The sequence below is a fragment of the Hippopotamus amphibius genome, chromosome 10 (genome assembly GCF_030028045.1).
Source record: "Hippopotamus amphibius kiboko isolate mHipAmp2 chromosome 10, mHipAmp2.hap2, whole genome shotgun sequence".
Lineage (NCBI taxonomy): Eukaryota > Metazoa > Chordata > Mammalia > Artiodactyla > Hippopotamidae > Hippopotamus > Hippopotamus amphibius.
Genome location: NC_080195.1, coordinates 109,454,940 through 109,474,078, shown reverse-complemented (window position 1 = coordinate 109,474,078; position 19,139 = coordinate 109,454,940). Strand labels below are relative to the sequence as shown.

General features: G+C 35.6%; 1 protein-coding gene across 10 annotated transcripts in view; it reads right to left on the bottom strand.

Moving 5' to 3' along the window:
• The window catches only part of TTC3 (tetratricopeptide repeat domain 3), a 129,445-nt gene that overhangs the window by 108,964 nt on the left and 1,342 nt on the right, over positions 1–19,139 (bottom strand). For 2 of the 10 annotated variants that reach the window (XM_057697443.1, XM_057697442.1), the window contains exons 2-9: positions 7,625–7,779; positions 7,152–7,194; positions 6,698–6,848; positions 6,150–6,237; positions 5,543–5,596; positions 4,131–4,251; positions 2,022–2,107; positions 853–947 (exon numbers count right to left, since the gene is read on the bottom strand). The exons of 2 other annotated variants lie outside the window; for them this stretch is intronic. In XM_057697443.1, coding sequence (XP_057553426.1) covers positions 853–947; positions 2,022–2,107; positions 4,131–4,251; positions 5,543–5,596; positions 6,150–6,237; positions 6,698–6,848; positions 7,152–7,194; positions 7,625–7,768 — 782 coding nt within the window. In that variant the 5' untranslated portion in view covers positions 7,769–7,779. Of the gene's footprint in view, positions 1–852; positions 948–2,021; positions 2,108–4,130; positions 4,252–5,542; positions 5,597–6,149; positions 6,238–6,697; positions 6,849–7,151; positions 7,195–7,624; positions 7,780–10,440; positions 18,421–19,139 lie in introns of those variants that run through there. 6 more of the 10 variants (XR_009047773.1, XM_057697441.1, XM_057697444.1 and 3 more) reach the window with 6 other exon arrangements.

Here is a 19,139-nt window from a genome sequence, read left to right as displayed (position 1 = left end):
ACGTATTAAAAAGCTAGCAAACTACAAGTATGCTGTAACTGTAGAGAATACTTCTAGAAGTCAGGACTGTACCACCTTCACAAAGAACTCAGACAAAAGAAGTCTGTAAATTGCAACAGTAATTTAAATAGCTTCATTTCAAGTTTTGTCCTTTTTGGTTTTATCTTACTGTTCCTCTACCCCTTCCTAGAAGAAGAGAGCAGCAGCCTTTCAGATGGGGTGTGCTACCTGGATTCACTCATTCCCTGTGGAGATGGGTAAGGCAGGAAAGAGAGTAGCTGCCTACAACGCCCTCCAAAGGCTGCTACAATGTTAGGTGGCCCAGCTAGTATGTCAGTAAGAGCCAGGTGAGGCACACTTGCAGGAATGCTACAAAATTCTAGTAGCTGAGCAAACAGAAGACAAGGTAGAGAGAACACATGCATTCTCTCAACAATTCCAACTATTATCCTTTAAAAGTTCCCTCACAGAAAGCACAAATCCCTCAATGGGTGACACCTTAAGCACTTGTAACTAACCCTTTCTTATCAGTTAATAACTTGGAAGGAATTAGTTGGAAAACAAGACCAAGAAAGGACAGATGACTCTAAAGGAAAGCTTAGGAACAAAGTGGGGCAGGGCAGAAGCAAATTCACAATTTGGTTTGACTTGCTTGAGTTACACGACTTGATTAATAAGTTCACCTACTTAGGTCATCTCATGCTTCTAATACCTAGGGTATTACAGAAAATATATCCTGCATAGCAAACTGATGATATTCTCCAATTCTCATCTTGCATTCCTTTCTACTGACTAGCACTGTAACTTGATGTGCCACATAAAAAGGGTCTCATTGTTCTACTTTGCTCTTACCTACATTCAATGGCTCTGGTGTAATAGATAATAGCTATATCAAATCTTTCTTTGGAAAACTCTTCATTTCCTTTCATTTTCATTAGTTCTCCTTGCTGAGAAATCAAGGTAAAAGAAGACCCATCAATTAAACGCAAAGAGAATCGGGAACCCCAACACCTAGGAAAAATGGTTCTGGGTTTCTATCTTAGATATCAGAAATAAACTACGGGATTACTTATGCAGAAAATGAGAATTCAATACCCAACATTTTGGTATATACATTTAAAGATACCTGTCTCTAACGACTCAATGATAACTTTTTTAAAGAAATACTAAAAAGTAGACAAAACCATCACATGATGAACAATACTAACAACTGACTCCCTGGTGTGCTATATTTGGCAGGCCCACTTTTAAATATACCTTATTATGCCTGCATATGCAGGATAAAAAATAGATTCAAGGTATAATTTTAATTTAAGGTTAGAAAATGTATACTATTCAATAAACCTGAATGCTTAAAAAATAATATATAAATCAATAACATATAGGCAATGTTGATTATACTAACTACCCCCCCCCAAAAAAAGGATGTGACAAAGTGAGCAAGGATGAAATAAAAAAAACAAAAAAAAAAAACAAAAAAAGCAACCAACAAAAAAAGAATAAAATCAAAGGTGTTACAGAAGTAACTAAAACTTTTCACCTCAAACATTCAAATTTTCAAAATAACTATTATTTACTAGATTATAATCAATGGCTTTAGCTACAGAATTAAATAGAATACAAAATATTTTCCTAAATCCCTTTTAAAAATTTGGTTAAAAATCATATTTCCTATGAGTGAACTGTATGGCATGTGAATTACATGTCAATAAAGCTGGTTGCAAAGAAAAACCATATTCCCTCAACTAATTAAAAGCCTTTAATTTAAAAATAAATCAAATTTCAATTTTCAATTAGCTCTTTTAAAATCTATATTTGAAAATCCTGATCAAGATGTCCTCCTCTCCCAAAGAAAATATTCCAATCAAAATTCATTAAAAATTTCCCTCAAACATGTTATCAAATTTATGAGTTCCTTGTGTTGTCAGATAGCAGTTTTACTGAACTTTCCCCTGAGTGTTAATAAAAGTTCTAACAAGCAAATCTTAAAATATACTTACAAGTTAAGTATTTATTCTCACCTCTAGACACTCCGCACAACTTTGAGTTTTAAATTCTTCAAGCAAATTGCAGTTTTCTGTTACAACTTTAGTTATGTGATACTTGTCTAAATGTTATTTTTAGGAGAGAGTAAGAGAACATTTGTTTAAAAAAACAAATTGGTATTGTTAATGTTCTAATTCTTAGGCTAGGTAGGTGAGTCTGTAAAGTTCATTATATTATACTTTCTAAATAATGATTCTTATAATCTTTTACATGTATTTTTAAATAAACAACTGATAAAATGTTTTAGGAGACTTCCCTTGTGGCACAGTGGTTAAGAATCTGCCTGCCAGTGCAGAGGACATGGGTTCAATCCCTGGTCTAGAAAGATTCCACATATCGCAGAGCAACTAAGCCCATGTGCCACAACTACTAAGCCTGCACTCTAGAGACCTCGAGCCACAACTACTAAGCCCACATGCTGCAACTACTGAAGCCCATGTGCCTAGAGCCCTTGCAACAAGAGAAGCCACTGCACTGAGAAGCCCGTGCACCGCAATGAAGAGTAGCCCCTGCTCGTCACTAGAGAAAGCCCTCACACAGCAACGAAAACCCAAAGCAGCCAAAAATAAATTCAAATTAAAATTAAAAAAAAAAAAAAATTTCAGAAAACATTAGATTCATTGCTTGCTACGAATCTAACGTATTTTATTTCTGGCATTAAAAAAACTTTTTATTATCACACTAGTTATAATTATAGTTAACAGTGCTCTGTCATAACACACTCCAAATAGGCCTCATAATTACTCAAGTCAATTCAACAAACGTTGAGCTACAGCGCACCTGGCACAAAGTTTAACTAAAACTTCTAAAAACAAAAACCTGGGAAGTTGCTTTCTAAAATGTATTTAATATAAAAAAAAGAGGAATTTAAAATGTCTTAATTCAACATTTTGACTTTCATGAATATTAAAATTAGACATTTTTTGAAACATTATTCTCATAAAAATTTAATAAACTAATTCAAATGCAGTAGGTTAGAACCAAAATTTGTTAAAAGTTTACCAGACCTCATTTTCTGTATTTTAAGCTGTTCTATAAAAAAGATTTTAAGTGATAAATAATAATTTTATTGCAAAAAAACTATAGTTATGCCTCTAGCCAAGCATATTCATTTCCAAGGCAAAGGAAGTACCTAAAATTTTAGATTGAATAAAGAACTTCGGAAGATGACCAAATAAAGTAAACTAATACTAAAAGGACAGAATAAGATCATAGAACAAAAACCTGGACTTTGAGATCAGAGACCTGACTTCTCAACTAGGTTCTACTACTTAATAGACTAAAGAAATATCACTTAACCTCTCAAAGTTTGCTCATTTCTAAAATAGGATCACAGCACCTACCTGGCAGGGCTATTACAAAGAGAGAATACAGAGAAAGATTCAGAAACGAGCCCACATTGGTGCCCAGTACATGATACTGGTCCTCTAATTTCACCATAAAATCTAGCCTATAATTAAAGGCTTCCAAAACAACAGAGAACCTCCTCTATCCATGTAATACAGCCCAGCATCTAATAAACATCAGAAAAACCCATCTTCATATTTAAGCTTAATTTCTAACACTCAGGTCAAGAGGACAAAATGTGCCCTCTACTCAGTGGAAATGGCAAATTACCAGTCATTATCAACTAAAGAGCCAAATATCATACTTCCTATTTCAAGATCCCTATAAAAACACTAACATTCAATGTTTTAGAGAAAAGTATTTCACAAGGTAAAAAAATATATAAGGCAGTTTCATCATACATAAGAAAAACAGATTCATCAGAGAAATGAAAATTATAATCTGAGCTTAGCTACTCATTTCTCTTTTGAATGAGAATACAAAGGCCCCAGTATGGTCTCTTTCTTTGGGTATTATATATAATAACTTATGGCATCCTAATATCACTGAAATCATCAAGACAGGAAATACATAATAAAATTACACGGTTAAAGTACTCTTATTCAGGCTTTTGTCTCACAATAGAAAAATATTTTTTAAAATCCTAAGATAAACAAGAAGTCACATAGCTACACATTCTATTTTCCAAAATAATACCTTTATAAAATTGAGTCAAGTAACAAAACATTCATACTTACATTCAGTAAAGAAAATACTTAACATAGGCCAACAATTGTCAACTGCTCCTAATTTAGGTAAAATTGTAACATCGCCTGTGTATTTCACCCAATTCAAAGCTTCTTCCATGGCCAAGATTTTCTGTTTCAAAAAGAGGGATGAAAAATGTGATTTACATATTAATTATAAGTTTACATGTGCCATTATAAATTTCTTATATAGTATTTCAGATTCTTAATACAAAACTTGTACAACCTCATGTTTTCATTACTCTAGCATACAACCTAGAATAGCTAGACCCCAACACACAACTTAACAGAGACCACAGAAGTCACATACGTTACATCTTCAAGTAACCTCAGGCCACCCTCAGAGCTCAGGATGCTCCTGGAATGATTACAGACTTGGAAGCTGAGGTCTACAATTTGGCCAGAGGCTGCCCTGGGTAGCACAAGAGCGCAATAAAACACAGTGAACGAGGGGTCTCAGATCCCATTTGAACTAGGACCTCCATCCTTTCCTCAATATTAAAAGGTACAGATTAAGGTTCACGAAAGGGACTATGTATTTCAAATGGTCTGTGGCAAAAAAGAATAAACGCATAGGCAACAAGAGGACAGCATGGCTGGGCAAATGAGCACTCAGTACAATGACCTTCACGAAGGGTCAAGAGTTCACAGAAATGTTATTCATACTTCTAGTGTCTGAAAAGACTTCAGAAATTAAATAGTGGAGTCATCAACACTGGTGTCAGGCTTAAGGGAAACACGTACATGTTTATGTCACCAGCAGTATTAAAAATTGGTTTATCGAGAATTCCCTGGTGGTCCAGTGGTTAGGACTCCATGTTCTCACTGCTGAGGGCCTGGGTTCAATCCCTGGTTGGGGAACTAAGATTCCACAATGTATCTGAAGATTATCTAGTAATTGTATACCAAAAAATGTTCATACCGGGGACCTAATAATTTCATTTGGGAGGAGCATATGCCAGGTAAATGATCTAAAAGAAAAAAAACAATCAACTTGTAAAAGAGGCTCAAAATTACACTACACATGTAGGGAAAAAAATGAAAATGATGCAAACCACTCAGTCAAGGAGACTGCTTAGGCAAAATATAGAAATCAGGGGGATTCCCTGGCAGGCCAGTGGTTGGGACTCAGCGCTTCCACTGCAGGGGGCACTGGTTCAATCCCCGGTCGGGGCACTGGGATTCCACAAGCCATGTGGGGTGGCCAAAAGATAATATATTTTAAAAACAATTTTTTTATTAAAAATTAAATATACACACACACACATATATATAAAAGTCAGTACTACTAAGTGCTACATATAAAATGTTGACTCTGTGGGCCTACTACAAGGGGCAATGAGCAGTGAGAAAACGGCCCCTTATTCACAGTGGTTGTGCTGGATTCCCATGTTAACACTTACATTTTCTATTTTATAACCAATTCTCAATAAGCCTCCAATAAAGAATGAATCATTCTGCAAAATAGAAAAAAACAAAACATTTTTTCCTTATTCAGCTAATTATACTTTAATTTTCCAGTGGACAAAAAAAAATCTACATTTTAGGAATACGACGTTTTAGGAAGTGGAAAAGTATTCCACTTCCCACAGCACTGTCAGGCCCAATTTACCTCTTAAGGACCCTGAAACAAGTTAGAAATAGACTTACACAGGGTTCTAACAATAAAATGACTCCATGTAACTTTTAGATGTATGGATTTTAAAGTTCATTACACCTAAACTTTTTTATACAGTTACATTGGCTGATATAAGTTATTGCAAAGGATTGTCTACAGGAAATAAATATCAGAATGCCCTTTCTAAAGTTAAGTTAGCAATCAGAATTATTAAGAAAAACACTTGGCTCTATAACCAACTGAAATAAGAAAAAATTATTTACTGGTTTTCAAGGAAAAAACAAAACAAAACAAACCCTCGGTGTAGTACAAGGATACCTACTCAAATCTGACATGATAAAGTTTACCCTAAAGAAAAAATAGAGGGGGGAAAAACACGTTCTATCACTTACCACAACCTTCTTTGCCAAATCCACAATATCTTCCATCAACTCAAGATGTTGTAATTTCTTCAAACTTATCTCAGAAGCATGAGAACTGCTTAAAGACAAATTTTTTTTTAAAGATTAAATTCTCATACACAAAAATTGAATTTTACACTTAACTATATGTTATACCTCAATTTAAACTATTTGAATAAAATTAAGTTCTGTTATTTCACTCTAGGTAATAATGTTTATTAGGTAGACAAAAATACTATACCTTTTTCTTTCTTCTGTACTATAATGCTGGTATTTATAAACAAGTACATTTATTTTTCCTTAGCTTCAAATCTACCATTTAAAGCTCTTCAGAGTTTCATTTATTACAATGTTACCATGATTATTCATTCATATCCAAATCCCAGTATTAACTTTTTCCACTCTATTAAACAAAAGTTGAAAGGAACAGTATACAAGAATGAGACAAAAGCCTTCCATTGTACTTGGCATTCCTGAGGAGTACTGGGCAACACACTTACCACTGTTCATACAAAATGGGTTAACAAGTTGTAATTTACCTGGCCTCCACACAGGGATGCAACCGTGATATTACAGAACTGTGCTGACGTTGAAACAGGAGTGGCCAGAAGACGTGTATTTTAATGGCATCACAGTAATCTTGCAGGACAGAAATAGGTTTACTACACCACATAGTGCAGATGTCAAATTCTTAATGTAAAAAAAAAGTTTTAAATTAATATTATGTGCCTCATTTTGGAATGAATCAACACTGTTAAGGGAAAAGACAAAAATGGATATGGAAAGGTAGGAAATGAATGGATGAAATATTTTAACCTGTCAGATGTTAGCTAAAGCTGTATTTTAACAAAGAAAGGTTTTTTAATTTCTAGTGAAAAAGAACAGTAAAGAGTAAATTTTTTAGACATATAAGTCTGTTATGTTGATGTGAAAGCATGAACCTCCCTTGATAGCTGTTTCAGCAAATTAAAATTAAAATACCAATGTACTCACCTAAGTTCCCCTCACTTTGGGTATAATCTTTATATTGTCTACCCTAAAAAAGAAAAAATTATTTTGATCTGTATCTGGTAAAATGCAAACGTACAGTTCTTCATTTTGAATGTAAGGGTTATCAGCACTAAACTAAAAACTCTCGGTGCATTTACCTACACACTTTGATTACAATGTCTTCAACCAATGAGTCTTTCCACCTTTTTCACAGTGTTATCCCCAGTCTGTTCCTATGGCTCTCCCTGAGAGCCCTTCTCATCTGAGTCATAAAACAAGCTTTCATCAGCACACTGCACATTCTTCTCGTTGATGCAATGCTTACTTTCCTGTCTGAAATGACCTCTTCAAAAGCCATACATATCTCCCTGTAAAATCTCACGTAGCACAAAAACCTGATCCCTGGTTGGGGAATTAAGATTCCACATGACACGCAGTGTAGCCAAAAAAAAAAAAAAGTTAGGAAATCTACCTACCACTCCGTCACAGTAAAGTTGCGTCACACGAACATAATCATTGGACATAAAATCAGAGGCAAAGACACAATCATCCACATAAGGGCAATCTTCTAACAAGGCATAATCTGCTACAGTGAAATTTCCCAGGGCAAAATCATCCATGGTGCACCACCCTAAGGACACAACACAAATCCAAATCAATAATTAAATCACTTGAGATGATATGAGAAGCAGTTTTCCTAGCTTCTATGGTATACCCGAAAAATACTTGGAACTTATGCCCCAGGAAAATAACTCCAATGAGAACATTGAGCTCTGGAAGATTCTCATCCTCATTTGCTAGTCTTTCCCCTTGACTCTCTTCAAGTATCAGTTTAATCTATTTCTTTTGTTAGGTTCAAAGAATCACCATCTCTACTCTGAATTTAACTGTTTATATGTCTCCTTCAGATGGAAGATAATTAAGGGCAACTTACTCATCTTTGTATGTGCCTAGCACATGCTAAGCCCTCAAGTGTTTGCTGAATGAACAAAAGACATCTTCCCACTGCTGCCGTTTTACCCCATCTGCTTTTACTGCATCTGTGAAATATTCTATTTCACCATACACAAAATCTGCCACATTCTCAGCATTCTGGCTGGAAATAAATCCTGACTCCACTGAGAAAACAGTTTCCTATCAGCTGTTCACATTCTCCTATCCATGCCTCAGTGTGTGTTTCTGTCTTGGGCAAAGGGGCAGAGCCGAAGTGGTACAGGGAGAGTGTGTCAGCCTCCTAACCCTTCACAGCCACATCCAGACCTTCCATCCTCCCAGCGATTGCTGCTCCTAATGCTCTCACAACTACAACACACGGTCAGCACTGCTAGATTGTAACAGCGGGCAAAACCCCTGATATTATCAACAACCACGTTCTTAAAATAATTATTTCAATGGTGGAAAAGAGGAATTAGGGCTGGAGTTTCAGACTAAAGTTTTTTTCCCTGAAGAAAGTTCAATAATAAAAATGTATAGCTATCAGAGAATACCTACAAAACCTAAATATCACTGAAAAATGCAGCATTTTATTACTTCTAACTCTTGCCCAAGTAATGACTTTCTTTTCCTATCATCACCAACACCACCATCAACACCATTTTTTATACCTTTTCACTTCACCACTACTATCCCACTACGTCAGGATAAACCAAGTTTCTTTTTGCCTAAGCAAGACCATCATCAGTCCTTGGAAAACACATCTGTTTCTTTAATTAATCCTTCTTTTTATGTCCCATTTGCTGTACAACAGCCTTGTAATATCAGAAGTGAAGAACAATAACCACCTTCCTAGCAAACTGTTGGTACCATTTGTCACATCATGCCAAGTGTTTTATGAGCACCGTCTCATCAATTCTCATAGCAATTCTTCGCAGGTCCAATTACCATCATCTCCACTGTACAGATGGAAAACAGTCATAGCAAAACTAAGTAATGTGCTCAAGGTCACCAAGCTAGGGAAGATTCAAACCTAGGTCTTCTGATTCCACAGTCCCCTCTCAAACGCTGTATTTCACTAGATCTATGTTTCCTTGTCACTGCCATCTAGCTGCCTGCTAGCTGTTATCAAGTTTAAGAATACTGGCAACTAGTTCACAGTGTTCTCCTCTCTCCTCCAATCATCATTCCAGCCACACCAAGGTCCATGTAGACGACCCTTCAGGACCCTAGCCTAGCAGTGCCACCACCTTCCCAACTAAAACGAATTTCACTGCCCACCTCACCTGGGCTCTTCCTTCACAAGGCCACACTTGGGTCACTGCCCAGGTCTAAACCAGTTTCTAAATCTTTAACTCTGATTAGCTCCTCTCTGACCACACCCAAGAGTCATTAGGGCTCACATCTCCCCCATTTCCTACCACAGACATTCTGCAACCTCCTCAAAAGTTCTTCCTTTTGTCCCCTTCAAATCCTCCATTCTCATTCATTTTCAGTTTCCTAATCATATTGGGTTTCCACTTCCACCGTTCAAGGGAAGCTGCTTCAATAATGTCATTAGTGACCTTTTACAGTAGACTGGATACCTACAATGTCTGGAACCTGACCTGTTCTGGATGAACAATATTTCCAGAGTTTAGAGAATTTAACTCCAAAAGTAAACAATGACTAGAAAAAATAAAGACATTTTAGCACCCAAAGTATGGCACATAATATGGGACATATGCTATTCTGGGAAATACATACACTTTTAAACTCATTTGTCTTACAAATCTTTTTTGTATATAAACACAGAAAGAGCCAAGAACGGTCTGTCATAGCCCACACATCACCATCATGGCATCAGTTACAATACAATTAATGTGCTCATACCTGGCAGACTGAGCCACTGTGACACCATGCTGGTCACTCACAGCCTGGCATATCTCACCAATACCATGCCCTACACCAACTGCACCGTAATTACGACACTGGTGTCATTTTTATTTTCTACCTTGTTTTAACTGGAGAGGCAATGTGGCATAGTGGTTAAGAGCATGGACTCTGGAACCAGACTGCCTGGGCTTGAGTCCCAGCTCTCTCATTTCCTGAGTGCGTGATCTTGGACAAGTTACTTAATCTCTCTAGGCTTCAGTTTTCTCACTTATCAAATGATGACAGTAATACTACCTATCTGATTAATCCGTTAACACATTTAAAGTGCTTTTAAATAGCACATGGCATATAGGAAATGCTATAAACATCAGCTATCATTAACATATTGGATGAATATTTTTTTAATCCACTATTTGGATGCCTCTAACTAAATGGTCTCCTTTAATTGCTAAGTCCAAAGAGCACTTTTCAGCTTACAACTTACTTGACGCTGTTGACCACTTCCTCCTTCTCAGAACTCTTCATTTGGACTCCAAAGACCATCTTCTCCTGGTTCTCCTCCTATTCTTCTGGCTGCTCTTCCTCAGTCTCCATGGGCTCTTCTTCTCCATTCCCCGCCACCCAAATGTCAACTCTCTTTTCTTCTCACGCTTACTCTCCTTGGGTGACCTTATCCACCACACCCACGGCTTAAAACAGCACTTTCTGAACTTCCATCATTTGCATATCTTCACCACAATTTTTGCCATTTCCACAGATCACATGTATTTTATTTACTTAATATTTCTCTTTTATTGGGCTCACTTGGCCTAAGTGATAATATCCATGATATAATAGGTTTGAAGTACAGTTTATGTTTTTCAGACATGTTAGAGTAAATTCCTATTAAAATTTTTTTATCTATGTACCACTTTATCTCATACTCACTGCAGCAAACCATGGCTGAAATGTCCAAGTGCTTAAGGCTCTCAAATCTCTCCAGGCTAGGTTGCATCTCATGACTTCTAGATCCTGTCAACTGCTACTGGATCTTAACCAAGATGTCCCACAAGCCTCTCAGAATTAGTAAGTTCGAAAACAAACATCTTTTCCCTCAAGAACAAATGAAACCAAGTTCTTTCCTCTTTCTGTATGTTACCAGTTAATTGTTCTGTAAGCCACCTGGTTCCCCAACCAGAAATCTGGAGGTCAATCTAGACTCCCCAGTTTCCTTCAACATTCCTAACCAAACTGACCACAAAGTCCTATCATTTCCACTCCTCTAAAAAATCCAAAATTAGCACATATATACCTCTTCATGCCCAGTGCCACTGCCTCGGTTGTAGCTCCATCTTTTCTACTCTGAACTACTTAAATAAGCAGTCTCCTAACTGGTGACCTGCCTTCAACCTTGGCATCCCCTAAAACTCTGATCATAATATTTTACTGCTTAAAATACTTCAGTAGCTTCTCTTCATCTTCAAAATAAAGTTCAAACTCCCTACCATAGCACGGAAGGCCTTTAGTGATCCTATTCCTGCATTTTTCTAGTCACTCCATGGCACACAACGTAGAAGCCAGTCATACTCAGCAGCCTGTCACTTCTAAACAAACCTTATTCTGCAACCAGAATGCCTACCAGTCCTTAATACTTGATTCCAGGAAGCATTTCCTGAACTTCTCACCACCAAGTTTCTTTTTGCACCTCTTCTCTGTAAGCCCTGAGCACCCTGCCCATATCTTTTTGACAGCAATTTTCTCACTGTTTGGTCATTACAGGTTTCTCTCTGCAGATTCACTATGGGTCCAGAGGATACACTGTGCCCTACTCATCTTGATTTCCTATCTCAGTGTTTCCCAAATTTTTAATTCACATACCCCAAAGTAGAAAACTTTGCCAAGTCCACTCGCCAACTGTACTGTTACCTATTTAATATTTTTATTAAGAGTAACTCAACTTTTAACTTAGATGTAAACTTGTTTTAATAAAAAATTTGTTATCACCAAGAAATCTTATGTTTGGTAGGACAGAATTTTTTTCATAATACAAACTAAAATGAATATACTACAAAAATTAAAAACTAATGTAAAGGACGTCTGATCCCATCAGTTATGATGAACTAATGGGGCACTCCATGACTGCAAAACAAAGTGGATGCTAGGTATTTTAAATTTTGTGGGAGCTCACAGAAATAGGGAACATTTAAAGCCACCCTTTTCCCCCAAAGCAACAAACCTCTAGCTAGAAACTAAACCTGACAGTCAACAAGTCATGATGACAAGAGCAATAGTGGGATGGGACACTGAGCCATGGGCCAGGAGCAAAGTGAGAGAACTGAAAGGTAGTCCCACATAAAGCTCCCAGCCAAGGCTGATACAAATTTTATCGGAAGGAAAGTCTCCCCAAATCAGACTCTCAAGATTCCCACATAGGAAGAGCAATCAAGTAAGAGTTCATAATTGAAAATCTCTAAGCATAGGAGGTGACAGCCCATCATAAGGGAGGCAACAGAAAAAACAAGCAATAAATGTAGACCCTGGAGGATATAAGACATTGGGATTGCCAGTCTAAAGAATATCTATAGATTCAAAAAAATGAGCAACATGAGACTATAAAAAATGACTAGGTATAGCTAAAAAAGAACCACATCATACTTTAAGAAGTTAAAAATGTAATTGTTAAAAAAAATAAAATGGATGGGTCAAAGAGGTGATCAGGCACAGCTGAAGAGAAAATTAACGAACAAGAACATATGCCTGATGAAATTACCCAGCACTTTAAGTTCTGGCAAAGATACAAGGAAATGAAAAGTATGAAAGATGAAAAGTAAGTGATCTAGAAACAGTCTAACACATATATCCCAGTTAAATTTCCGGAAGGAGAAACTAGATAAAACCAGAGAGAAAGCATTTAAAGAACAAAGGGCTCAGAATCTTCTAGACCTCATGAAGACAAAATTCTGAATCAGGAAACACGTGTCCAAAACAGAATAAATAAAAAGTAATCACCATCTAGACTTAGAAATTAAGATGTGACACCAAAGACAGAAAATCCAATGCAGCCAGAAGAAAAATATTTTCTTCAAATTACCACAAATAAAACTGGCAGTAGACAACTCTGCATGTAGAATAATATCTTTACCATATGAACAGAAAATAAAGCATCAACCTAGAACTATATACCCATCAAAATTCTCTCTCAAGAACAAGGGTAAAATAAAAATAATTTTAGATAAAAAAATGAGTTGACCACCAACAAACTTGAACTAACTTCTAAAAATACCAATTAAAAATCATAAATTATTTGGACTAAAAGAAAAACCTAGTAATATACTCTTCATAAGAGATACCTAAAATCTAAGGTCATTAGAAAAGTGACAGGAAAATGAAGAAAATGTTATTCTAGGTAAATTCCCACCAAAAGAAAGGAGGGACAGACAAAACAGACCCTAAGACAAAACACAAAATTAGCCATGGAGAAAACCACAGCATAACAGAAAAGGTTCAACCTTCTAGGAAAATACTGTTTAGCTTGCATGTATCTAATCAAATAGTCTCAAAATACATAAAAAGAAAAATTGTTAGAACTACAGGAAGTCTGTTAGAAGGTAACTGCAGAAGACTGCAACAAATCTCTCTCATGATAGGTCAAACAACTGAAAATTAATAAAGACAATCTGAACAACATAATTTACAAGCCTGATCTAACAGATACATAACAACTAAAGAATACATACTCGTCAAAGGACACAGAATAGTTATTACAATTCCCTACGAAGAAGGCCATAAAGCAAGGGCAAACAAATGTTTTTGGAAAGATAAAATATATACTACATTCTCTGACAACACAATGAAGAAATGAACAACAAGAAGGAAAAATGTTAATGAAGAAACATTTGGAAATTTTAACACACATTTTAAAGAAAACTTTAAAACACGTAAATCAGAAAAAATCAAAATAGAAACTTAAATGATACTTAAATTCAAAAATTAATGAAAATATCATAAACTAAACATGTTACATAAAGCAAAAAGGAACTCTGAGGAAGTATATACCTTTACATGCTTATAGTAGGAAACAGGAATAGCTGAAAATTAGGAAGTTAATCATGCAATTTAAGTTAGAAAAATAATAAAGAAAAGACTCAAAGAAGAAAAAGGAAGGAAATCATAAAGGAAATCAGGAAATCAATGAACTAAAAAACAATAACATAATAGAACAAATTAGGCCAAAAATTTATCCTCTGCCAAGATTAATAAAATAGACAAACTTTTGGCAAAATTAATGAAAGATAGTCACACATAAATAATATTCAAAATGAGAAAAAGGGAACATAACTACAAATAAAAGATTACAAAAAGAATTCAGACTATACCATGAACTTGATGCAAATAATTTTTTAATAAATAAAATTTACCAAAACTGACTAAAAAATGTAAAGCTTCAAGTCCTATTACTATTCAATTGCTAATTACTACTAAATTATCAACAATTTATAGTCCTCCACACACAAAATATTAGATCCAAATGATCTCAGAGGTAAATGCCACCAAACTTTCAGGAAACAAATCTCTCCAATCCAAACTGTCCCAGGGAACAGAAAAAAAGGGACTGCTCTCTAACTGGCATAAAGCCAGTGTAACCTGAACACCAAAATCAGACAAGATAATCAATAAAGCAGAACAACAGGTGATTTCATTCATAAACACAAAAACCTAAATTAAATACTAGCAAAGTCCATCCAGTTCAGAAAAAGACAACCCAACAAGATCCATTTGTGTTTATCTTAGGAATGAACGTAAAAGAGTGAAGAATTTCTAAATGTATAAATTGGAATCCATTACACTTAACAGATTAAAGGGAAAAAAACACAAGATACTATCAACAGATGCAGAAAAGCAACTGACAAAACCGCAAACAAGGATTCTCCTAACTTAATAAAGAGTATCTACAGAAACTCATAACAAACATTTTTAAGGAGGAAACATTTCCTTTAAAATCAGAAACAAGACGTACTCACTATAATCATACGTATGCTCTCTATAGTCACTTCTAACGAATAACCATGAGCACATCCACTGAACATAGATCTAAAAGTGTGCCAGCAAACCGACAAGAAAAAAAAATTAAGGGAAAATAACTGAAAAGGAGAACCAAAAGTGTCACTATTTGCAAGTGATATAATTATCCACATACAAAACCCAAAAGAATTACAGAAAATATATCAGAATAAGAGTTTATCAAGTGGATGACTGAAGGTCAATGTAAAATGGTACAAATCAACCAGGTTACAAGGCAGAAATAGAGACACAGATGTAGAGAACAAACATATGGACACCAAGTGGGGAAAGCAGGGAGGGTTGGGGGGAATGAATTGGGAGACTGGGATACCAAATCGTACACTCTAAATATATGCAGTTTATTGCCTGTTAACCGTAACTCAATAAAAGTTCTTAAAAAAAAATTGAAAGCTCCATACGAAAAAAAATCCATTAAATTTCTATTAACAATAAACAGAAAATAGAATCTAAAAAGCATCATTTGTAACAGCAATAAAACTAGAAACATTGGAATCAAAATTTTAAGTGTCAGATTCGTAAGGAAAAATTTACAAAACTGTATTGAGACATTAAAAACCTAAAACCTAAATAAATGGAAATACATACCTCAAAATCTTAAAGATTTCAAGTCTCCCCCAAACTGAATTCAACCATTTGAATCTATTCCCAAAGAGTTTTTCATGTCACATGATAAGCTGATTCTTATAAGAACAGCTAAGAGTCAAGTATCAAGATTTCAGGTAAAGCTATAGCATTAATAATCATGACAGTGTGGTATCAACATAGAGACAGACAGGTAGACAAGTGGCACAGAAATGAGAGCCAGAAATAGACCCGTGCATATAGAAACTAAACATGTAAAACAGGTGGTTCAGCAGATCACTGGTAAACAGAGGGCCAATTCAATACACGGAGTGAGGTCAACTGTAGCCACGTGAGGGGAAAAGTGAATGTGGATCATTACCTCACACCACATACAAAAATCAGTACCAGATGGATTATGAACTTAAATGTGAAAGGCATCATTTAAAAACTTCTAAAGGAAAACACAGCAGAACGTATTTATAATCCCAAGGCAGGGAAAGTTTCCAATTAAAGTCATTAAAATTAAGAACTTCTGTTCACCAAAATACACCAAAAGTGTGAAAAGACAGACTAGGAACTAGAAGAAGATATTTACAATGCATATACTCAACAAAGGATCAGTGTTACCAGTTTATTAGTTTTAAAAGACAACCCCAACAGAAAAATGGGTAAAAGATATGACCAGGTATTTTTTTGTGAACCATCTATTTCCTTTTTGTGAACAAAAGAGAAACAGATGGTTTACAGACAAATGAAAAGATGCTCAAACTCATTAATAATCAAGAAATGCAAATTAAAACCACAATGCACATCATTTCACACCCATTTGCTGGCAAACATTAAGAAGTCTAACAGAAACAAGTGTTGCAGAGGATATAGATCAACTACAACTCTTACATACTGCTAATCAAAGTATATAAATTGACAAAACTGCTTGCCAAAGTAAAAGCTGGTACAACCACTCCAGAAAACAATTTGGTATCATTTTGTAATGTTGAACATTCATACCCCATAACCCTGCAATTCCACCTCTAGCAAACAGCTTACCACAGTGGTGTTTCAACGTTTTTTTTTGCTCACAAACCACAATAAATGTTTAAAAATTACATATTCTTCACACTTTAAAACATCTAAAAAATTTCAGCCCCAAGTTTAAATAATTGCAAAGGATGAATTTCTAGAGTATCACGACATTTTAAAATAAAACTGACATGTTGGTTTAAAATGTCATAATTATTACAGCATAAAGGCGATCAAAAAATAACTAGTATATATGCTGATAATTAAACATAAAAATTACATTTTATTGGAAACGCAGCTCAAGGAGATGGAAAGTGTCTGGATTAAAAGAGGTGTTCCCTAACACTACAGCTGCATATATTTTAAGTTATGCTTTTGTTTTCCATGGACAGTTTTTCAACTGGAACATTACCCTGGTAGGATTCCATGTGGGTGAGCAGTATGCCTTCCTAATTTAAGGCAGAAGTGCTACTGTGAAAGGGAAGGTGGGAAAATAGAACCAGGAAGTTTCTATCACAGGCTTCAGGCATTACCAATTTTAGGAAAAGGTATACATGGAATTTAATGATCTACAAATTGCTTCATTAATATCACTTATGCCCAAGTACTCCTCAGAAAATCTTTATGACTCCCCTGGAGGTCATAAACCCCAGTGTGAAAAGTAGAGAAATTCTTGCAACTGTGTACCAGAAGATATGTACAAGAATTTTCAAAACAGCAAAACCTAGAAACAACCAAAATGTTCATCAACAGAAGAATGCATACACTGTGTTTTATTCACCCATGGAATATTACACAGTCATGAAAATTAATGACTTACATCTATACTGAATATCAGTGACTCTAAGAAACATAACATTGAGTGAAATAAGCAAGCCCCAGAAAGCTGTATCCAGCATTCCTTTTTTAAAATTCAGGAACAACAGAAACCATACAATACCTTGTTGAGAGATGTATACATATCTGATAAAATTATTTAAAAAAAAAAACAAGGAATGACACACAATTCAGGATAGTAGTCACTCTGGAGGTGAGCACATTCAATATCGGTCATTTTGATTCTTGGATTGATCATTCTGACTCTTGGATTGAGTGGTGGGTTGATAGGTGTTCATTTTATTGTTCTGCTTCACAACCTGCATATATGCTACATATATTTTGAAAATATCAAATATTACATTAAAGAGGTAAAAAGATTTTTAAAAAACCATTCATCATATGCAAAAAAGTATTTAATTAAATCACCTCACCTGCCACTAGAAAGGTACATCTAACTAACATTCCACGGAAATTATCTTACATCAACCATAGGAACGGATACATTAGGTACAAAATAAATGTTTACTGGAATTAATCTGATGAGACCCAAATAAGACAAAGACTGAGCCAGTCAGCTGTGAGAGAAGAATCCAGGGCTAGAGCAGAAGCCAAGGTGGCTGCAAGCAAATTTAGCCGCAAGCTAAAGTTATAAGGAAGCTGGTCAGTAAAGAGAAGGCAAAAATGTAAGTCAGGCGTTAGCAAGGGTGTGAGGAAATGGGTGTCCACTCAATACCAGTGAGAGTGAAAATTAGCGCAACCACTTTGAGAGCTTCTGTGATATCTGGTTACGTTGAAGATGCATATATCCTACTATCCAACAAATCCACTACTAGGTGTATCTTCTCGAGAAACTTCCAAATGTGTGCACAAAGCATACAAGTACAAAGATGTTTATTGCAGGATTGTTTTTAGAGTCAAAACCCAGAAACAACCTCAAAATCCATCAGCAGGAAAACGGATAAAATCATGGTATATTCATACAATGGAATTCTATACCAGCAATTAAAACGAATGAACCAAACACAATTATCCGATTTATTCATTTGTAAATCTGCAAATGTGATGCTGACCGAAAAAAAGCATGTTGCAAAAAGACATATTGTTTAATATCATTAAAGTTTAAAACACAACACTATATATTGTTTATGGATTCACTGTGATCAAAGTACAAAGTATGCAACGGAATGATATACACAAACCTAAACACGTGGTGACCACCTCTAGGAAGGAGAGGCAGGAACTGAGAGCACCTCCATATTTCTCAATTTTAGTTATTTTAAATTAAAAAAAGGATCTGAAGTAAATTCGGCAAAATCATTACATCCGTAAATCTTAATCATGGACTAGTTAGATCCCCCTCTGTGTTTTATATGTGAAATCTTCCAGAAATTAAAAAGGGAAAAAAAAGGATTATTAGGCGAGAGTCAGAAAATTGAGCAAATGAACAGCAAGAAAGAGACACCGAAACACAGCCCTTCAGCGCAGAGCACGAACCTTTGAGCAAGTGGAGGAGCAGCTGGGTCTCTAACGGATTTGAAGTTTCTTTCCCTGGGTAGCCTTATAGTAAATCTCGTTTCCCTTAGGATAAAATGCAAATTTCCTGCAATAGAAAATGTCCTAACTAGAGCTGTAATTTTGAGAAAACTGCTCCCAAGGGAGGAGTAAAACCTGTCCGGTTTCTACCTTGTCTCCCTCGCCATGACGCTGGGCGGAATCAAA